General features: G+C 41.6%; 1 protein-coding gene across 2 annotated transcripts in view; it reads right to left on the bottom strand.

The window, feature by feature from the left end:
• Window positions 1-21,888, bottom strand: part of UVRAG (UV radiation resistance associated) — a 164,327-nt gene that overhangs the window by 76,675 nt on the left and 65,764 nt on the right. For both annotated transcript variants that reach the window (XM_048839927.2, XM_048839937.2), the window contains exons 7-11: window positions 19,526-19,631; window positions 13,230-13,356; window positions 8,575-8,659; window positions 7,968-8,055; window positions 6,931-6,991 (exon numbers count right to left, since the gene is read on the bottom strand). In XM_048839927.2, the coding sequence (XP_048695884.1) occupies window positions 6,931-6,991; window positions 7,968-8,055; window positions 8,575-8,659; window positions 13,230-13,356; window positions 19,526-19,631 (467 nt within the window). The remainder of the gene's footprint in view (window positions 1-6,930; window positions 6,992-7,967; window positions 8,056-8,574; window positions 8,660-13,229; window positions 13,357-19,525; window positions 19,632-21,888) is intronic.

Genomic DNA, 21,888 nt, shown 5'->3' with positions numbered 1-21,888 from the left:
AACAGCCGTGTTAGTCTGTATTCGCAAAAAGAAAAGGAGGACTTGTGGCACCTTAGAGACTAACCAATTTATTTGAGCATAAGCTTTCGTGAGCTACAGCTCACTTCATCGGATGCATACCGTGGAAACTGCAGCAGACTTTATATACACACAGAGAATATGAAACAATACCTCCTCCCACCCCACTGTCCTGCTAGAGACTGGGGAGTGGCTAAGTCATTATGCAAGGTAGCCTGTTTCCTCTTGTTTTTTCCTACCCCCCCCCCCCCCCCGATGTTCTGGTTTAACTTGGATTTAAACTTGGAGAGTGGTCAGTTTAGATGAGCTATTACCAGCAGGAGAGTGAGTTTGTGTGTGTATGGGGGTGGGGGGGATGTGAGAAAACCTGGATTTATGCAGGAAATAGCCCGACTTGATTATGTAAAGAGTTGTCACTTTGGATGGGCTAGCACCAGCAGGAGAGTGAATTTGTGGGGGGGGGGGGGTGGAGGGTGAGAAAACCTGGATTTGTGCTGGAAATGGCCCACCTGATGATCACTTTAGATAAGCTATTACCAGCAGGACAGTGGGGTGGGAGGAGGTATCGTTTCATATTCTCTGTGTATATATAAAGTCTGCTGCAGTTTCCACGGTATGCATCTGATGAAGTGAGCTGTAGCTCACGAAACCTCATGCTCAAATAAATTGGTTAGTCTCTAAGGTGCCACAAGTACTCCTTTTCTTTTTGCGAATACAGACTAACACGGCTGTTACTCTGAAACCTGTCATTATGCAAGGCACTGCATTTAGCCGTATGGGTGGAAATCTATCAACTGCATGAAAAAACTTGTACAGATACAGACAGACATCATCTTCCTTTCCAAATGCAAAACAGATGGACATCGTACCAAAAGGACCGAAGGTAAAAAATCCATTACAATCTACATACCACACAGACTATGCTGACAGCTTGTGCCACACGCTCTCAAAGAAACTGCGGAATCACCTGATCAAGATCCTCTACAGCAAACAGGGAAAGATTAAGAATGAGCTCTCAAAAATGGATACTCTCATAAAAAACCAACCTTCCACACAAACTTCCTCGTGGCTGGATTTTACTAAAACTAGACAAGCCATTTACAACGCACACTTTGCTTCTCTACAAAAGAAAAAGGACACTAAACTTTCTAAACTACTACATGCTACAAGGGGCCACAGCAATGGTTCCCTCAACCCACCTAGCAATATTGTTAACCTATCCAACTATACTCTCAGCCCAGCAGAAGCAGCTGTTCTATCTCGGGGCCTCTCCTTCTGCCCCTCCACCCCCACGAACATGATACAGTTCTGTGGTGACCTAGAATCCTATTTTCGACATCTCCGACTCAAGGAATATTTCCAAAATACCTCTGAACAACATACTAATCCACAGAGGTCTCCCTACCAACACTACAGAAAGAGGGATTCTAGATGGACTCCTCCTGAAGGTCGAAACAGCAGACTGGACTTCTACATAGAGTGCTTCCGCCGACGTGCACGGGCTGAAATTGTGGAAAAGCAGCATCACTTGCCCCATAACCTCAGCCATGCGGAACGCAATGCCATCCACAGCCTCAGAAACAACTCTGACATCATAATCAAAAAGGCTGACAAAGGAGGTGCTGTTGTCATCATGAATAGGTCGGAATATGAACAAGAGGCTGCTCGGCAGCTCTCCAACACGAGTTTCTACAAGCCATTACCCTATGATCCCACTGAGAGTTACCAAAAGCAACTACAGCATTTGCTCAAGAAACTTCCTGAAAAAGCACAAGATCAAATCCGCACAGACACACCCCTGGAACCCCGACCTGGGATATTCTATCTACTACCCAAGATCCATAAACCTGGAAATCCTGGGCGCCCCATCATCTCAGGCATTGGCACCCTGACAGCAGGATTGTCTGGCTATGTAGACTCCCTCCTCAGGCCCTACGCTACCAGCACTCCCAGCTACCTTCGAGACACCACTGACTTCCTGAGGAAACTTCAATCCATCAGTGATCTTCCTGATAACACCATCCTGGCTACTATGGATGTAGAAGCCCTCTACACCAACATTCCACACAAAGATGGACTACAAGCCATCAAGAACACTATCCCCGATAATGTCACGGCTAACCTGGTGGCTGAACTTTGTGACTTTGTCCTTACCCATAACTATTTCACATTTGGGGACAATGTATACCTTCAGATCAGCGGCACTGCTATGGGTACCCGCATGGCCCCACAGTATGCCAACATTTTTACGGCTGACTTAGAACAACGCTTCCTCAGCTCTCGTCCCCTAAAGCCCCTACTCTACTTGCGCTATATTGATGACATCTTCATCATCTGGACCCATGGAAAAGAAGCCCTTGAGGAATTCCACCATGATTTCAACAATTTCCATCCCACCACCAACCTCAGCCTGGTCCAGTCCACACAAGAGATCCACTTCCTGGACACTACAGTGCTAATAAACAATGGCCACATAAACACCACCCTATACCGGAAACCTACTGACCGCTATTCCTACCTACATGCCTCCAGCTTTCACCCTGACCACACCACACGATCCATCGTCTACAGCCAAGCTCTGCGATACAACCGCATTTGCTCCAACCCCTCAGACAGAGACAAACACCTACAAGATCTCTGTCAAGCTTTCTTACAACTACAATACCCACCTGCAGAAGTAAAGAAACAGATTGATAGAGCCAGAAGAGTTCCCAGAAGTTACCTACTACAGGACAGGCCTAACAAAGAAAATAACAGAACGCCACTAGCGGTCACCTTCAGCCCCCAACTAAAACCCCTCCAATGCATTATTAAGGATCTACAACCTATCCTAAAGGATGACCCAACACTCTCACAAGTCTTGGGAGATAGGCCAGTCCTTGCCTACAGACAGCCCCGCAACCTGAAGCAAATACTCACCAACAACCACATACCACACAACAGAACCACTAACCCAGGAACTTATCCTTGCAACAAAGCCCGTTGCCAATTGTGCCCACATATCTATTCAGGGGACACCATCACAGGGCCTAATAACATCAGCCACACTATCAGAGGCTCGTTCACCTGCACATCCACCAATGTGATATATGCCATCATGTGCCAGCAATGCCCCTCTGCCATGTACATTGGTCAAACTGGACAGTCTCTACGTAAAAGAATAAATGGACACAAATCAGATGTCAAGAATTATAACATTCATAAACCAGTCGGAGAACACTTCAATCTCTCTGGTCACGCAATCACAGACATGAAGGTCGCTATCTTAAAACAAAAAAACTTCAAATCCAGACTCCAGCGAGAAACTGCTGAATTGGAATTCATTTGCAAATTGGATACTATTAATTTAGGCTTAAATAGAGACTGGGAGTGGCTAAGTCATTATGCAAGGTAGCCTGTTTCCTCTTGTTTTTTCCTACCCTCCCCCCCCAGATGTTCTGGTTTAACTTGGATTTAAACTTGGAGAGTGGTCAGTTTAGATGAGCTATTACCAGCAGGAGAGTGAGTTTGTGTGTGTATGGGGGTGGGGGGGATGTGAGAAAACCTGGATTTATGCAGGAAATAGCCCGACTTGATTATGTAAAGAGTTGTCACTTTGGATGGGCTAGCACCAGCAGGAGAGTGAATTTGTGTGGGGGTGGTGTGGAGGGTGAGAAAACCTGGATTTGTGCTGGAAATGGCCCACCTGATGATCACTTTAGATAAGCTATTACCAGCAGGACAGTGGGGTGGGAGGAGGTATCGTTTCATATTCTCTGTGTATATATAAAGTCTGCTGCAGTTTCCACGGTATGCATCTGATGAAGTGAGCTGTAGCTCACGAAAGCTCATGCTCAAATAAATTGGTTAGTCTCTAAGGTGCCACAAGTACTCCTTTTCTTTTAGCATAAGTAGTTAGGGACCATATTCTAAGGGACCATTCAAAGTAGAGTGGCCCATTAACACCTCTGCAGTCACAGGACTTCAAGAGGGGGTTAGCAGGTAACAGATTGTTGTAATAAGCCATAAATCCAGAATCTCTGTTCAGTCCATGATTTTTAGTGTCTAGCAGAGAGTTATGAATTTAAGCTCCCATGCTCATCTTTTGAGAGCATTGTGAAGGTTTCCTTTGAGGATGAGGACTGATCGAGCACTCTACATCTGACCTCTTTGTGAAAGTGTTCACCCACAAGTGATACAGGAAAATGATTTAAAGACAAACTCTCTGACAGTTCGAAAGTGGAGTGATTGTCTGGTTTCACCCACATAGTTGTTATTGCGGCATTTAGTGCACTGGATGAGATTTACCACATGTTGTGATAGGCCTGTGTAGGGTCCATGGATCTTGAAAGGTGTGTTGTTGGAGGGTGTCGATCATTGCAGCAGAGATACAAACAAAAAGGAAGAAACAGTTACTCATTCCGTACAGTAACTGTGGTTTCAGTTGTCTCCCCCTTATGGGTGTGCCACTCTAGGTTTGCTACCACGCCTTTAGCCTCGTTCTCTGCTATGGAGCTTTGCAGTAAAGAAGGAACTGAGGGTGGCTTGCCCATGCAATGTTATAACACAATGGCATGGGGCACAAGACTGACTAACATGCATGCACCCATACAGACTACTTGAGGAAGTAGTTTTTCCACACAACATACAGTCAATTTGTGAACTCGTTGCCAGAGGATGTAGCGAAGGCCAAAAGCATGACTAGATTATGAGAATAATTAGATAAGTTCGTGGAGGATACGTCCATCAATGGCTATTAGCCAGGATGGATAGGGATGCAAAACCATGCCCTGAGTGTCCCTAAACTGTGGGCTGCCAGATGCTGGGACTGGACAAGAGGGGATGGATCACTCTATGAATTGCCCTATTCTGCTCACTCCCTCTGAAGCATCTGGCACTGGCTGCTGTCAGAAGACAGAATACTGGGCTAGATGGACCACTGGTCTGACCCACTATGGCCAAGCTTATGTTTATTACTTGAATTCATGTTTTTATTTTCCTGAGGCAACACCCCTACCAGACTGAACAAAAGGCTGAGAGGCAAGAGTTCCTAGTGAGCTGTAGCTCACGAAAGCTCTTGCTCAAATAAATTGGTTAGTCTCTAAGGTGCCACAAGTACTCCTTTTCTTTTTGCAATTATTAATTTAGTCATTCTAATTTTCAAATACTTGTACAGATAACTGCACAAAATTTGTTTACAGGTGTTAGACGCATGCATACAAAGACAAAAAACACATGCCATACAGAACATCTGCAGATGCACTTACGATATATTATAAATATTGCTATAAAGGCAACCGAAATAGCATTGCCATAACAAGATAGGAACGTATGCATTTGATGAAGCCTATTTGGTGTAATATTATTTATATGAATAGATACACAGCAAGCTAGAATTTTTTTTTTAAATAGATAAACATATTGAAATCTAGAGCTAAAATATTTGTGTGGGTATGCACAAAGAAGTTAGTCAGTATATAAGGATTAACCAGAACATATGGTGTCATGTAATTTAGCTCAGAATCCAATTTTTTGTACATGTCCCCATCACAGTACTATTTCAGCACCTCCCATGAGCCAAAAATAACATTTCCTTCTAGGTTTATCTGTTTATTGCATGTTGTGAGTAACCCAAGTTAGCTATTTTTGCCTGATTAAAAGTGTGATTTGCTCCGTTTTGTGCCTCACAGGGGGTTGGGTTTTAATCACTCAAGGTCTGAAGCATTTCCTGGCACGTATTAAATACCACAACTAGATATTGTTCTGTTTAAAATATTCTTTCAGAATGTGGCGGCCTGGAGAGAAGCAGCTCACAGCAATGGATTGGTCTTTACCCAATAATGTCCAAAGTTTTCTGCAAGACTGGGGTTGTGGTGACATTTGAGTCTGCGGGAAGTCCCAGAAGGACTGTTGTGCACTATTTGTGTCTCCCACAGAAATCAGAGGTGGAGTTAGTTTTATAGCAGATTACCGGGGTGTAAAAGCATAAAAAGCAGACATAAACCCATGGGGAAAAAAAAACCAGAAACTGGGCTTGTTTTTGGCTTAAGAGTTGCTTGTTGGCTAGTTTTTGGCTTGTTGTAGCTTGTTACTTCTTTTTATTCTTTGATTGGCTCCCAGCAAGCAGGGTCAAGGCAGGGGGAGAGTCAGGGTGCACTGCGGGCCCTCCAAAGTCCCAGACTGCACACCAGGGGGATCTTGTCAGAATGTTGGGGTTCTTAGGGATTGGCTTGTTTTGGCCTTGTTTCAAAATGGGATTAGCTTGATTTTTGGTTTATTGTGAAAGTCAGGGTGCTTATTTACCACATGAAAGTTGGCAACTGTGATAAAAAGATAATCTTCAAAATGATGTCACCATTCAGTCTTCATCATTAATAGAATTTCAGTGGAAAGTTGTTTATCCAGTACAAAACCTCAAATTTTGGCAAAATAGATTATATTTTGATCAGACTGATTTTTCATTTTGAGATTTTGAAACATTTAGATGTCACCCTTTATTGTTTTTAGTTTTTAAAAATACAGTTTTGAAATTTAACTAAAAGGTTGTTTTGAACCAAAAACCCCAAAAAACCACAAAAAACCCCACCCACAACTTTATTTAGAAAATGATGAAATGGTATGTTTGACAATTCTGAAGGTTTTTCAACATTTGTTCTAAGTCAAGAAATTCACTCGAATCAGCCCTTTCCCACAAAAACAGTTTGGTTGTAACAATTCAGCTTTTTCAGTGACAAATGTTTAATCAAAGTCCCAGCTAGTTCAACTCGGAGGTGAACAAGGATTGAAAATTAGATCAGAACTGTCTGCTTGTCTAAATTTTTTTCAATCAGTCTCCAAAAGTGGACTGTGGCTCCTAAAATGGTAAGTCTGCCCTATGAGATGTTAAAGTAACATCACAACTCTAGGTACTAAATGAAAGAAACAGCCAGCTACCTTGAAAGTCTTCAGAATTAGGCAGCTTGACTCCGCAGACAAAGTAATCCTTTTGATCATTCTATGGATTTGAACAGCAGAAAATGAGAATGGGACATAGTACATTTAAAAATAAGACAGAAGTTGCAAATTCCAAGCAAAAAACTTAGAGGCATGTTAAAATCAGACCACAGACTTTGTAAAGCATCAGTTAATATAGATGAAAAATTCAAAATTAAATAAAATTCAGAGTAATATCTCACTCAACATTAAATTTAAAATATTTTGAGAAGACTAACTCTCAAACAGGAATGGATTCACTTTCATCCAACAGAACTTCCAAAATCTTAAACTTATGTTGAGCAAAGAATGTTGGACCTCAATCTTCTGATGAGCATTTTTTTTTTGCCTCGTATGCTAAAAGTTTAACTAAGTTAGTGAAGTCTGGTAAGATGATTATTAGCTACTCTACTGTGCTCTCACTATCCGCTTTACTTGCCATTTCATATGCCACCACAAGAGGTTCAAGTTTAAGTTACCATGTGGTGGCAGCAGTATCCTGTTACAGTGCAGCACAATAGGATCCTTTCCTTGTGTCATTTACAATCTAAGTTAGACAAATAATTCAGTGTGAATGACGACACTGACAGTCCAAGCATGCCCCAGGCCTTCTTTGGACTCATTTGCCTGACTACAGTGGTGGCAACAATTCCCAAAGAAATTGCTGCAGCAAGACAAGGGAAGAGAGGGAGAGCAGGGGCAGGCTGGGATGTGTGAGGAGAATAGGGAGAAGTTCTGTGGCAAACATTACCAAATCGGAAACCCAGTGACTGAGAGAGAGGAGCAGGAACACCAGAGTAGATGAAGTCCCTGCCAGACAAGCTCACTGTCAGATTCAAAGTAAGAAACATCAGAAAAGAAACAGGAGAGAAATTTACATGAGCATGGAGCTCAGTGTGGAAGAGAGAAGCATTTTACTCTGAAGGCAGCTAGAGTGCACATCTGGCAGACAAAGTTCATTCTAATTCAGCAGGTTTCTTAAGGAGTTAGAAACTTACCAAATCAATAGAGTAAATATAGGAAAGCTCTGACAACAACTGCCTGCATCGAATGGTCAGCTGTGCATTGGTCTTCAAGAACAGTTCTCTTTAGGGAGAGAAAAACCAAGATCATTAGTGACCTCAAAGTCTTTGCACTATCAACCCCCACCATTCCCAGGAATCACATCCCCCTACCCGCTTGTCAAAAAAGCAAGCCCCAGATAACTTTGCAGTTGGGAAGATAATGACAGAAAGCAATACTGGCCTGTAATTTTCAGTCATGCTGATGTATTGCTTGCACCCTTTTCAATTTTGAGACACCAGTTTTAAGTGTTATAAAGCAATTATTTATATTACAATTGCACCAAAAGGCCCCATCATCTTATGCTCTGTATACACACACAATCCCCGTCCCAGAGCGTTTAAAAGCTAAACAAGACAGGAGAAGGGAGCATAGTTACATATTTTACAGATGAGGAAACTGACGCAGAGATACAGTGACTTGCCCAAGGTCACACAAGAACTGAGGGAGATGATTTTGTGATTCTAGTCCAAATGCCTTAAATCACAAGAGCCTCTTTCCAATTACAGATTAAAAAGATGAATGGAATCACGGTGCCTTTACCTCTTAGCAGTGCATTCTTTTCTCAACTCATGCAGGGATTCTTTATGCATTTGAAGCCTCTGGTATTCAGTCTCAAATGCATTTCCTAGAGAAGAGAAATGATTAAAAACCATTTAACAGTATTGTATATCCAGTGAACTGACTCAAGCTTCAATACTGGAACACTTCTGAAAATTAGATACAAGCTTGGGTACACAAATTTCTTCAATTACCATTAGGCATGTTCTCCACAGTATGCAGCCATACGAGGGAATAGAGTGAATAGCTGTAAAAACCACACCTCCCTCCCAGTAAAGGGAGAAATTCAGTCCACACACACTGTACACCAACCAAATACAGCCAATGGCAAATCCTAGTTCTCCTTTGACACCTGCCCACCCCAATCTCTATAGTTACAGAGGTATGCAGACAAAGTAGCTCAATTATTTCTACCGTTAGAGTTAAGGATAAAAAAAGAGTAGAGTTAAGGATAAGAGTTACCATGACACACCCCTCTATTTTTAGAGTATCAATATTCTTTGAATGTCCTATTTTTCAATCTACTATAAAGTCCCATGCTCAAATCAAAACTATTTTATTTGTGGTGCTCAGTCCATAGATCTTTAAAAAAAGATCAGCACTTAGTGTTAATAGAGTATATTAACAATATGCTTTATTCTGTACCAACAGACTGAGGGTTAAAGCATTTACTTAGATAGTAAGCTTCTTGGGGTAGGGACTGTTTTTGTACTGTGCCTAGTAGAATGGGGTCTGGCTCTATAATGTGAAACCTAGGCATTATTGCAATGTTAGTAATAATCCCTCATCCTTGACTAATTTAATTTGAGGTGTGTTATTATTACACCATCACTTACTGTGTTGTGACGTTGCTTTAGTACATGTCGGATATTGCTAACTGCTTGGATTAAGCATGGAGCTAAGGACAGGGTAGCCTTGTTACTCAATGGGGGGGAGGGGGAGAATAAGAACAGAAAATGTGGAAATGGCAGAGGTGCTTAATGACTTTTGTTTCAGTTTTCACCAAGAAAGTTGGTAGTGATTGGATGTCCAGCATAGTGAATGCCAGTGAAATAAGGTAGGATCAGAAGAGGCTAAAATAAGGAAAGAACAAGTTAAAAGTAAGTTGGACAAATTAGATGTCTTCAAGTCACCAGGGCCTGATGAAATGCATCCCAGAATAGTCAAGGAGCTGACTGAGGAGATATCTGAGCCATTAGAAATTATATCTGAAAAGTCATGGAAGATGGGAGAGATTTGGGGGGTGGAGGGATAGCTCAGTGGTTTGAGCACTGGCCTGCTAAATCCTGGGTTGTGAGTTCAATCCTTGAGGGGGCCATTTGGAAATCTGGGGCAAAAATTGGGGATTGGTCCTGCTTTGAGCAGGGGGTTGGACTAGATGATCTCCTGAGGTCCCTTCCAACCCTGATATTCTATGATTCCAGAAGACTGGAAAAGGGTAAATATGGTGCCCATCTATAAAAAGGGAAATAAGGACAACTCAGGGAATTACAGACCAGTCAGCTTAACTTCTGTACCTGAAAAGATAATGGAGCAAATAATTAAGCAATCAGTTTGCAAACATCTAAAAGATAATAAGGTGATAAGTAACAGTCAGCATGGATTTGTCAAAAACAAATCATGTCAAACCAACCTGACAGCTTTTTTAGACAAGGTAACAAGCCTTGTGGATAGAGGGGAAAGCAGTAGATGTGCTATATCTTGACTTTAGTAAAGCTTTTGATACGGTCTTGCATGACCTTCTCAAAAATAAATTAGGTAAATGCAACCTAAATGGAGCTACTATAAGGTGGGTGCAAAAGTGGTTGGAAAACTGTTCCCAGAGAGAATATTTATCAGTGGTTCAGTCATGCTGTTCTGTTCAATATCTTCATCAAAGATTTAAGATAATGGCATACAGAGTAAAAAGTCTGCAGACAATTCCAAGCTGGGAGGAGTTGCAAGTGCTTTGGAGGATAGGATTAAAATTCAAAATGATCTCGACAAACTGGAGAAATGGTCTGAGGTAAACAGGATGAAATTCAATAAGGACAAATGTAAAGTACTCCATTAAGGAAGGAACAAATCAGTTGCACACACATAAAATGGGAAATTACTGCCTAGGAAGGAGTACTGTGGAAAGGGATCTGAGGGGTCATAGTGGATGACAAGCTAAATATGAGTCAACAGTGTAAAGCTGTTGCAAAAAAAAGCAAATATTCTGGGATGTATTAGAAGGAGTGTTGAAAGCAAGACATGAGAAGTAGTTCTTCTGCTCTACTCAGGCCTCAACAGGAGTAGTGTGTCCAGTTCTGGGCCCCACATTTCAGGAAGGATGTGGACAAATTGGAGAGAGTCCAAAGAGCAACAAAAATGATTAAAGATCTAGAAAACGATCTATGAGGGAAACTTCAAAAAAAATTGGGTTTGTTTAGTCTGGAAAAAAGAGACTATTGAGAGGGGACATAACAGTTTAAGTATGTAAAGGATGTTACAAGTAGGAGGAAGAAAAAAATTTTTTTTTCTTAATCTCTCAGGATAGGACAAGAAGCAACGGGCTTAAATTGCTGCAAGGGAGGTTTAGGTTGGACATTAGGAAAAACTTCCTAACTGTAGAGTGGTTAAGCACTGGAATAAATTGTCTAGGGAGGTTGTGGAATCTCCATCATTGGAGACTTAAGAGCAGGTTAGGCAACCACTTGTCAGGAATGGTCTAGATCATTAGTCCTGCCACGAGTGCAGGGGACTGGACTAGATGACCTCTCGAGGTCCCTTCCAGTTCTTTGACTTTCTTGGTGTGATCTCCACATACAGCAATCTTATGTGTTTTTAGCTGTTATGCCTGATTGATATCAGACAAGTATTTTTGATGTCACTTCACTTGCATCTTCTAATATCACTCTGGTATGCTGTGACTTGATAATTCTTTTAATACAGAGCTTGCACAGGCTAAGTGCAAGCCTTTTGGACTCAAGATGTCACATATGGCTGCAAACTTTAAAGTGGGAATCCAGCTATGTATACAAGATGAAATGTTTCAGAGTAGCAGCAGCGTTAGTCTGTATCCGCAAAAAGAACAGGAAAACTTGTGGCACCTTAGAGACTAACAATTTTATTAGAGCATAAGCTTTCGTGGGCTACAGCCCACTTCACTGGATGCATAGAATGGAACATATAGTAAGAAGAAATATATATATACACATACAGATAAGTTGGAAGTTGCCATACAAACTCCGAGAGGCTAATTAAGATAAGCTATTATCAGCAGGAGAAAAAAAACTTTTGCAGTGATAATCAGGATGGCCCATTTAGACGGTTGACAAGAAGGTGTGAGGATACTTAACTTAGGGAAATAGATTCAATATGTGTAATGACCCAGCCACTCCCAATCTCTATTCAAACCCAAGTTAATGGTATCTAGTTTGCATATTAATTCAAGCTCAGCAGTTTCCTGTTGGAGTCTGTTTTTGAAGCTTTTCTGTTGCAAAATCGCCACCCTTAAATCTTTTAATGAGTGGCCAGAGAAGCTGAAGTGTTCTCCTACCGGTTTTTGAATGTTATGATTCTTGATGTCAGATTTGTGTCCATTTATTCTTTTGAGTAGAGACTGTCCGGTTTGGCCAACGTACATGGCAGAGGGGCATTGCTGGCACATGATGGCATAGATCACATTGGTAGATGTGCAGGTGAACGAGCCCCTGATGGCGTGGCTAATGTAATCAGATCCTATGATGGTGTCACTTGAATAAATATGTGGACAGAGTTGGCATCAGGCTTTGTTGCAAGGATAGGTTCCTGGGTTAGTGTTTTTGGTGTGTGGTTGCTGGAGAGTATTTGCTTCAGGTTGGGGGGCTATCTGTAAGCCAGGACTGGTCTGTCTCCCAAGATCTGTGAGTGAAGGATCATTTTTCAGGATAGGCTGTAAATCTGTGATGATGCGCTGGAGAGGTTTTAGCTGGGGGCTCAAGGTGACAGCTAGTGGTGTTTTGTTATTTTTTTGTTGGGTCTGTCCTGTAGTAGGTGACTTCTGGCTACTCTTCTGGCTCTGTCAATCTGTTTCTTCAGCAGGTGGGTACTGTAGTTTTAAGAATGCTTAATAGAGATCTTGTAAGTGTTTGTCTCTGTCTGAGGGATTAGAGCAAATGTGGTTGTATCTTAGAGCTTGGCTGTAGACAATGGATCGTGTGGTGTGTCCTGGATGGAAGCTGGAGGCATATAGGTAGGTATAGTGGTCAGCAGGTTTCCGGTATAGGGTGGTGTTTATGTAAACATCGCTTATTAGCACAGTAGTGTCCAGGAAACAGACCGCTTGTGTGGATTGGTCTAGGTTGAGGTTGATGATGGGATGGAAATTGTTGAAATCATGGTGGAATTCCTCAAGGGTTTCTTTTCCATGGGTCCAGATGATGAAGATGTCATCAATGTAGCGTAAGTAGAGTAGGAGTGTTAGCGGACGAGAGCTAAGGAAGCGTTGTTCTAAGTCAGCCATAAAAATGTTAGCATACTGTGGGGCCATGCAGCTACCCATAGCAGTGCCGCTGACTTGAAGCTATATCACTTTTGTAGTAGTTTTCATGCTCTCAAAGCAGGCTACTTGGCCTTTTGGATAGGGAGCTGTGAATATTGGCACTGGAAAATTCCTTTCATTCTGCACTCACCTTTGTCAAGTAACATATTTTGTTTCTTATGCAATAAGGCCACCTCTCGACCCAGTGCCTTCTTCTGCCTCTCCAGCTCATGCCGAAGCACCAAAATCTTCAACTGTAAACACTCACTCTTTTTTTTCTATTAAAAAAAAAAAAAGAAGATTATCAATAAATATACCGAAAAGATTACCTGAATTAAACACAGTAACCGATTCAATTATGTGCATTCCCTGGCAGCAGCACCGAAGGTTGGGCTAACCAGTTGCCAAGAAACCATGCCTAAATTATAGTTACAAATAGGATTTTCAGTTATTGATTTTTTTTTTTTTTTTAACGGGAACATGCACACAATAATATGCTTCAAGGGCAGCAGAGGAAAAGGCATCAATGGAGACAGCATCATTTCCCAGAAACTAGCCTATCAAGTCTGGCTTTGTCTGATGTAACACGCAAGTCTGTTGGGAAGCTGCAGCATTTTGACTGGGTCTAGTATATATATTTTATATACTTCTTTGCACAGTAGCATCTGTACCTGTAGGGAAATATATCTGTACATACGGCATATGGAAAGACAGCTAGAAACACTGCACACCTGAAGCTGAGCCCTGATTTAGGGGGCGGGGCTTCTCTCACTAGGGGTCCTAAAAGGTAGCAGCCAGTCAGACAGTGGCACAGACAGCTGCAGCGGCACAGGAGCTAGCAAACAGAGCTGTAAACAGGGGAGTCTGAGTGGGAGTTTGTCTTGTGGTGCTTGTTGTTTGTTGTGGGTGGTGGTGTTTTGGTGTTTCCCAGATTAACAGGATTTAGGTGGAAAGGCAATGACAGCCACAGAGGCAGCAGTGGGGGTGACCCATGTAGCGGAAGACACAATGAAGATGACTGGATGTGGAAGCTGTGGTATGTACGTGATTCTGGAGGGGGCACCTGGTAAGAGAGAGTTGTCTGTATGAAATGCCGTCTGATAGAGCTGATGGAGGAAAAGATCCAAGGTTTGGAGATGCAGGTGGAAAGTCTGGTAGAGTTTAGGAAGGGGTTTGAGCAGATTATGGAGCAAAGACATGAGGTATCTGAAGGGAAAAGCTCAGACTTGCAGATGGAAGCAGGACTGGGGAATTCTGAGGGGAGACCGGGTGAGGAAAGTGGTCAGTGGAAGCATGTGACTAAAAGAAACAGGCAGAGGAAAAGACGGGCTAGTGAAGGAGAAACAGAGCTTAAGAATAGGTATGCAGAGTTGGAAAATGAAGAAGGGGCTCAGCAGGTAGTCACTGAAGGTGGAAGGGCAAGGAAGAAGAGAAGAGCGGCTAGTCCTATAGGAAAAGGGGAAGAGTTAATGGAGATTACACCAAATATGAGCCCCAGGAGGATACAGGATGGGTTAAAGAGGATTACAAGGGAGAACAGGAATGGAAAGAACTTGCAGCCAGAGGGAACAGGGGATAGACTGGAGAATAGCACCCTCACTAGGAAAAGACAGGTCTATGTGATTGGGGACTCTTTACTGAGAAGAATAGATAGGCCTGTAACCAGAGCTGATCCAGAGAATAGGAGGGTGTACTGTCTTCCAGGTGCTAAGATACGGGATATAGACCTGAGGTTGAAAAGGATTCTAAAGGAAGCGGGAAAGAATCCCCTAATTATCCTTCATGTGGGAACAAAAGATACGGCTAGATTCTCGCTGGAAAGTATTAAGGGAGACTATGCTAGGCTGGGGAAGACGCTGAAGGAAACTGAGGCTCAGGTGATCTCTAGGAACAGGCAGAATCCCACTACAGAAGGGCAACAAAGGTGTGACAAGATTATGACTATCAACAGATGGCTTAGGCAGTGGTGCTATAAGGAGGGCTTTGGGATGTATGGCCACTGGGAGGCATTCATGGATAGAGGACAGTTCTCTTGGGATGGACTTCATCTGAGTAGGGAAGGAAATAGACTTCTAGGATGGAGGCTGGCACAACTGATTAAGAGAGCTTTAAACTAGGAATTAGGGGGAGATGGTTGGGAGATGTCCAGGTAATCTCCACGCCAGAATTTAGCATTGAGAGGAAAGAAAATTAAGTAAGAGTAGATACAGCCATGGGTAGGAGGAAGGGCAGTATAGATACAAGTCTAATAGGTTATACTGGTAGTAAAATAACCATGCCTAATAGGGTACAGAATGTGAGTGAGGCCAAACAGCAAAAATTAAGATGTTTGTACACTAATGCGAGGAGCCTAGGTAACAAAATGGAGGAACTAGAGCTATGGTACAGGAAGTGAAACCAGATATTATAGGAATAACAGAAACATGGTGGAATAGTAGTCATGACTGGACTACAGGTATTGAAGGGTATGTGCTGTTTAGGAAAGACTGAAATAAAGGTAAAGGTGGTGGAGTAGCACTGTATATCAATGGTGAGATAGAATGTAAAGAAATAAGAAGCGATGAAATGGATATGACTGAGTCTGTCTGGGCAAAAATTAAATTGGGGAAGAAAACTATTAGAGCCTCCCCTGGGATAGTGCTTGGGGTGTGCTATAGACCGCCGGGATCTAATTTGGATATGGATAGAGCCCTTTTTAATGTTTTTAATAAAGTAAATACTAATGGAAACTGTGTGATCACGAGAGACTTTAACTTCCCAGATATAGACTGGAGGACGAGTGCTAGTAATAATAATAGGGCTCAGATTTTCCTAGATGCGATAGCTGATGGATTCCTTCAGCAAGTAGTTGCTGAACCGACTAGAGGGGATGCCATTTTAGATTTGGTTTTGGTGAGTAGTGAGGACCTCATAGAAGAAATGGTTGTAGGGGATAATCTTGGCTCAAGTGATCATGAGCTAATTCAGTTCAAACTGAACGGAAGGATTAACAAAAATAAATCTGCAACTAGGGTTTTTGATTTCAAAAGGGCTGACTTTCAAAAATTAAGGAAATTAGTTAGGGAAGTGGATTGGACTGAAGAATTTATGGATCTAAAGGTAGAGGAGGCCTGGGATTATTTTAAATCAAAGCTGCAGAAGCTATCGGAAGCCTGCATCCCAAGTAAGCGGAAAAAATTCATAGGCAGGAGTTGTAGACCAAGCTGGATGAGCAAGCATCTCAGAGAGGTGATTAAGAAAAAGCAGAAAGCATATAGGGAGTGGAAGAAGGGAGGGATCCACAAGGAAAGCTACATTATTGAGGTCAGAACATGTAGGGATAAAGTGAGACAGGCTAAAAGTCAAGTAGAGTTGGACCTTGCAAAGGGAATTAAAACCAATAGTAAAAGGTTCTATAGTCATATAAATAAGAAGAAAACAAAGAAAGAAGAAGTGGGACCACTAAACACTGAGGATGGAGTGGAGGTCAAGGATAATCTAGGCATGGCCCAATATCTAAACAAATACTTTGCCTCAGTCTTTAATAAGACTAAAGAGGATCTTAGGGATAATGGTAGCATGACAAACGGGAATGAGGATATGGAGGTAGACATTACCATATTTGAGGTAGAAGCGAAACTCAGACAGCTTAATGGGACTAAATTGGGGGGCCCAGATAATCTTCATCCAAGAATATTAAAGGAATTGGCAAAAGAAATTGCAAGCCCATTAGCAAGATTTTTTAATGAATCTGTAAACTCAGGGGTTGTACTGTATGATTGGAGAATTGCTAACATAGTTCGTATTTTTAAGAAAGGGAAAAAAAGTGATCCGGGTAATTATAGGCCTGTTAGTTTCACATCTGTAGCATGCAAGGTCTTGGAAAAAATTTTGAAGGAGAAGGTAGTTAAGGACAGTGAAGTCAATGGTAAATGGAACAAAATACAATATGGTTTTACAAAAGGTAGATCGCGCCGAACCAACCTGATCTCCTTCTTTGAGAAAGTAACAGATTTTTTAGACAAAGGAAACGCAGTGGATCTAATTTACCTAGATTTTAGTAAGACATTTGATACTGTGCCACATGGGGAATATTAAATTGGATAAGATGGGGATCAATAGGAAAACTGAAAGGTGGATAAGGAATTGGTTAAAGGGGAGACTACAACGGGTCCTACAGAAAGGTGAACTGTCAGGCTGGAGGGAGGTTATCAGTGGAGTTCCTCAAGGATCGGTTTTGGGACCAATCTTTTTATTACTGACCTTGGCACAAAAAGTGGGAATGTGCTAATAAAGTTTGCAGATGATACAAAGCTGGGAGGTACCGCCAATTTAGAGAAGGACAAGGATACCCTACAGGAGGATCTGGATGACCTTGTAAACTGGAGTAATAGTAATAGGATGAAATTTAATAGTGAGAAGTGTAAGGTCATGCATTTAGGGATTAATAAGAATTTTAGTTATAAGCTAGGGATGCATCAATTAGAAGTAACGGAGGAGGAAAAGGACCTTGGAGTATTGGTTGATCATAGGATGACTATGAGCCGCCAATGTGATATGGCTGTGAAAAAGCTAATGCAGTCTTGGGATGCATCAGGAGAGGTATTTCCAATAGGGATAAGGAGGTTTTAGTACCGTTATACAAGGCACTGGAGAGACCTCACCTGGAATACTGGGTGCAGTTCTGGTCTCCCATGTTTAAGAAGGATGAATTCAAACTGGAACAGGTACAGAGAAGGGCTACTAGCATGATCCGAGGAATGGAAAACTTGTCTTATGAAAGGAGACTCAGGGAGCTTAGCTTGTTTAGCCTAACTAAAAGAAGGTTGAGGGGAGATATGATTGCTCTCTATAAATATATCAGAGGGATAAATACCAGAGAGGGAGAGGAATTATTTAAGCTCAGTACCAATGTGGACACAAGAACAAATGGATATAAACTGGCCACTAGGAAATTTAGACTAGAAATTAGACAAAGGTTTTTAACCATCAGAGGAGTGAAGTTTTCGAATAGCCTTCCGAGGGAAGCAGTGGGGGGCAAAAGATCTATCTGGCTTTAAGATTAAACTTGATAAGTTTATGGAGGAGATCGTATGATGGGAGAACATGGTTTTGGTAATTAAATATTCATGGTAAATAGGCCCAATGGCCTGTGATGGGCTATTAGATGGGGTGAGATCCGAGTTACCCAGGAAAGAATTTTCTGTAGTATCTGGCTGATGAATCTTGCCCATATGCTCAGGGTTTAGCTCATCGCCATATCTGGGGTCGGGAAGGAATTTTCCTCCAGGGCAGATTGGAAGAGGCCCTGGAGGTTTTTCGCCTTCCTCTGTAGCATGGGGCACGGGTCACTTGCTGGAGGATTCTCTGCTCCTTGAAGTCTTTAAACTACAATTTGAGGACTTCAATAGCACAAATAGGTGTGAGGGGTTTTTTTGTAGGAGTGGTGGGTGAAATTCTGTGGCCTGCGTTGTGCAGGAGGTCAGACTAGACGATCATAATGGTCCCTTCTGACCTAATATCTATGAATCTATGAATCAGTACTAAAGACAATGAACCAAATTTTGAAAGAGCCACTCATCAAAATATACACCAAATCTTTGGATCTAAAGGTTTGTCACGTGAGTAAAATGAATAATTACTTTTCACCCACTCTATAGTTAACAGGATTAAACATGGATATTCCATATTTTGTCAAAACCTTTGCCTAGTTTGAGACACTTACTGAAATTAGTTCAGTATTCTCAGTCCAGGACCTAGCACATCACAAAATGCTTGGCTTTTTTTTTTTCTCAAATGGATACAAGGCGCCAGAAGCCTGCCAATGGATGCCAATATAAATTTCTAAATGAAGTCACCATGAACAGTTTTGGCTATATTAGCTCACAGCTCTGAACTGAGCTCAGCTCTTCTGTGAGAGAAACTAGTGCTAATATGTTGCTTCTCTCTAAAAGCCAGTGAGGACAAGAATACAAAGCTATAACTAAATCACAGTAAATATTTATAATGGCTGTGTCATTTGTGTGTTTGAGAAGTTGTTACACGCATTGCGCTGAGCCCAAAAGACTGGGCTGCAAAGTAGTACAATTATTAGACTCAACCCAAACAACTAGAAACCACCACACTTTTTTTCCACTGGTAGATCATTAATCCCAATCTCTAAAATTTTATTTTTGCTGGCAAATGTTTTGTGTTCATTATACAGTTGATGTTTACGCATTAGCAATGTAAAATATAAAGTGACCTATTAATCCCCCCCCCCACCTTCTCTGTTATGTAGATGTAATCCAAAATCCAATACATTGCACTTTCCAGATAAGTTTCCATTCAAAATAGCTGATATTAAATGTAAAGGGTGTTTTATACTGAAGTTTTAAAAGATGCTTGTGTCCATTGGGCATCATTTAACTGCATTCTTTTAAGGAAGTCTGCAAGAGTAAGATTTCAAAGTTGAATGTCAAAGCCTACCAGTCCATTGCTTGTGGATGTAAGTCTCAGTTTTTCTTCAATCTCCCTTCCTATTTTCTGAACAGTTACCTGAGTCTGTTTAATTGCACACTGGGCTCTATGAAGCCTGAAAATAAAACACAAGTTATAGAAGGAATGAAATATTTTTTATATAATGTGCCCTTGTAATGAATATACTGGTTACTCCAAACAGCAGAAACAATATGAACCCAAAACTACTGACTCCCATTTTAAAAGGGGAAGAATACCAATGGTCTCTTTAGATACTGAGGTTTTGTAATTAGATGTCCAAAATGTACCCCTACGGTCTTAACTCTGCCATGTGTGTCAAATGTCCTCCCCATTAGCTAGGTTGAGACTCGCATCACAGAACTTCATAGTGCATCTATAGGAGATTAGGTAAGTGGGATATGATGGGCTGTCACAGGGGAGCCCCCACTGTGCCACAACTAACTGGAAGTTGCGAGACCTAAGCGGATGAAGATCTGGATATTATGGGGTGGTTATTACATTTTCAGCACCCCTCAATCTAGCTAACAGGAGCAGGAGGGGAGATGGGCACTCACCACATACTGCTGAATCTATTTTTAACTAGAAATTAAAAGAACTGTGAAGGAATGTAATGGCAAAACAAAAAGCTTTAAAAAAGCTTAAAACTCCTTCCCAGAGCACTAGAAAGTACCATAGGGGAATCTAGCACTTCCAATACTATTCGGGAGAAGAGGAGCGGACTCTGAAAAGATAAACATGTCAAATACTTCCCATAAGGCACATAATTTAGCTTTAATTAACTCACCAATACTATAAAGCAACTGGTAAAACAACGGGGCCATACTTATGACTATAAGAAAACGTTTGCTTTACAAGATAGTTCATCTTATCAATTTGGCTCAGAAAGGACCGTACAGAATAGCAGCATTTTATATTCACTTTGCACAGGTGTAAGCATCTACATGGGGTGTAAAGTGATTGAGAATAAGGCATATTAGCTTTAATCTGTCAAGGGAACAGAACATGGGAAATTTCCAATACTCCATGCTCTCATAAAGCATAGGAGGAGTTTTCAAAGGATTCAAAGGGGAGTTCAGTGCTCAGTTCCCTTTAGAAATCCCAAACCATGAGTCCAGAAACAAAAACAGCAACTCAAGAGCCCCATCAGAGATTTTTTCTATTTAAGACCAAACAATCTGTCAGGGATGGTGTAGGTATACTTGGTCCTCCCTCAGTGCAAGGGGATGGAATAGATTACTCTAGAGGTCCCTTCCAAACCTACACTTCCATGATTATATGAAGCCACATTGTTCCTCAGCCAGTTAAAACATATTCAGAATAGAGATACAAAACAGAATCCACCTAAACAAGGTTTCAAGGTGAGACTATGCTTACAGTAAGGATCTCAATTTACTCCAAAACTAGAATTTTTTTAAAATCAAAGTCAGTATAGCCAAAAACACAAAGCAGCCTGAAACAATGGTAGTATGTGAATGCTCATGAGTTCCGAAATACAAGGGATTCATGGCCATTATGCATGACGAGTTTGTACCATAGATTGGTTTTAGACAGGCCATGCCAGTGGTGTAGATTGTTATCCCAAAGGAAGTACAGCTAGAGATTCTAGTTTGAATTTGCTTCTGAACTGGCAGTGCACTCCGCTCCTGTGGCATGACATGTATACAGAACAGCAGTGAAAACTCAGCTGCACAAGTGCTATTGACTGGAACTTGAGAGAGAACTGTCTTAATTCTTGACCAGAGGACAGGTCCTGGGATGTGAAGCCTTCGAGAGACTATCATCTGAAATCCAGTGTAGGTGAACTCAACTGTCTTCAAGTCTGGATGCAGTGCCGAGCTGTTGGCCAATTTGTTCCCATGTAATAATTGTAATTTAATAGCTTAGATACCTGAATATTTTGTTTCCTTATTTTCAGGTGATGATAATTTCATATGGAAAGGTACTACCCTGTAGTGAGACAAACATGCCACTGCCATAGTGCCTTTTAGCTAAGTCGTCCTATTATGAAATGACTGACACTGATCAAAATAAAAATATCGCGAGTCCCACACATGAAGTGCATTGCTCGTGCATGGAGGTGAGGGAATGAACCTCTGAAGGGTATTTGTATTCATTTTAAACTAAAACAGGTCAACAGTATTAGTAATCTCCACTACAGTATTGTAACTGCCATTGCACTGTAAGGGTATGTCTACACTACGGAATAAGGTCGAATTTATAGAAGTCGGTTTTTTAGAAATCGGTTTTATATATTCGAGTGTGTGTGTCCCCACAGAAAATGCTCTAAGTGCATTAACTCGATGGAGTGCTTCCACAGTACCGAGGCTAGAGTCGACTTCCGGAGCGTTGCA

The sequence above is a fragment of the Caretta caretta genome, chromosome 1, assembly GCF_965140235.1.
Source record: "Caretta caretta isolate rCarCar2 chromosome 1, rCarCar1.hap1, whole genome shotgun sequence".
NCBI classification, from domain to species: Eukaryota; Metazoa; Chordata; order Testudines; family Cheloniidae; genus Caretta; species Caretta caretta.
The sequence above is the reverse complement of the archived record's forward strand: the minus strand, read 5'-3'. Positions and strand labels throughout refer to the sequence as shown.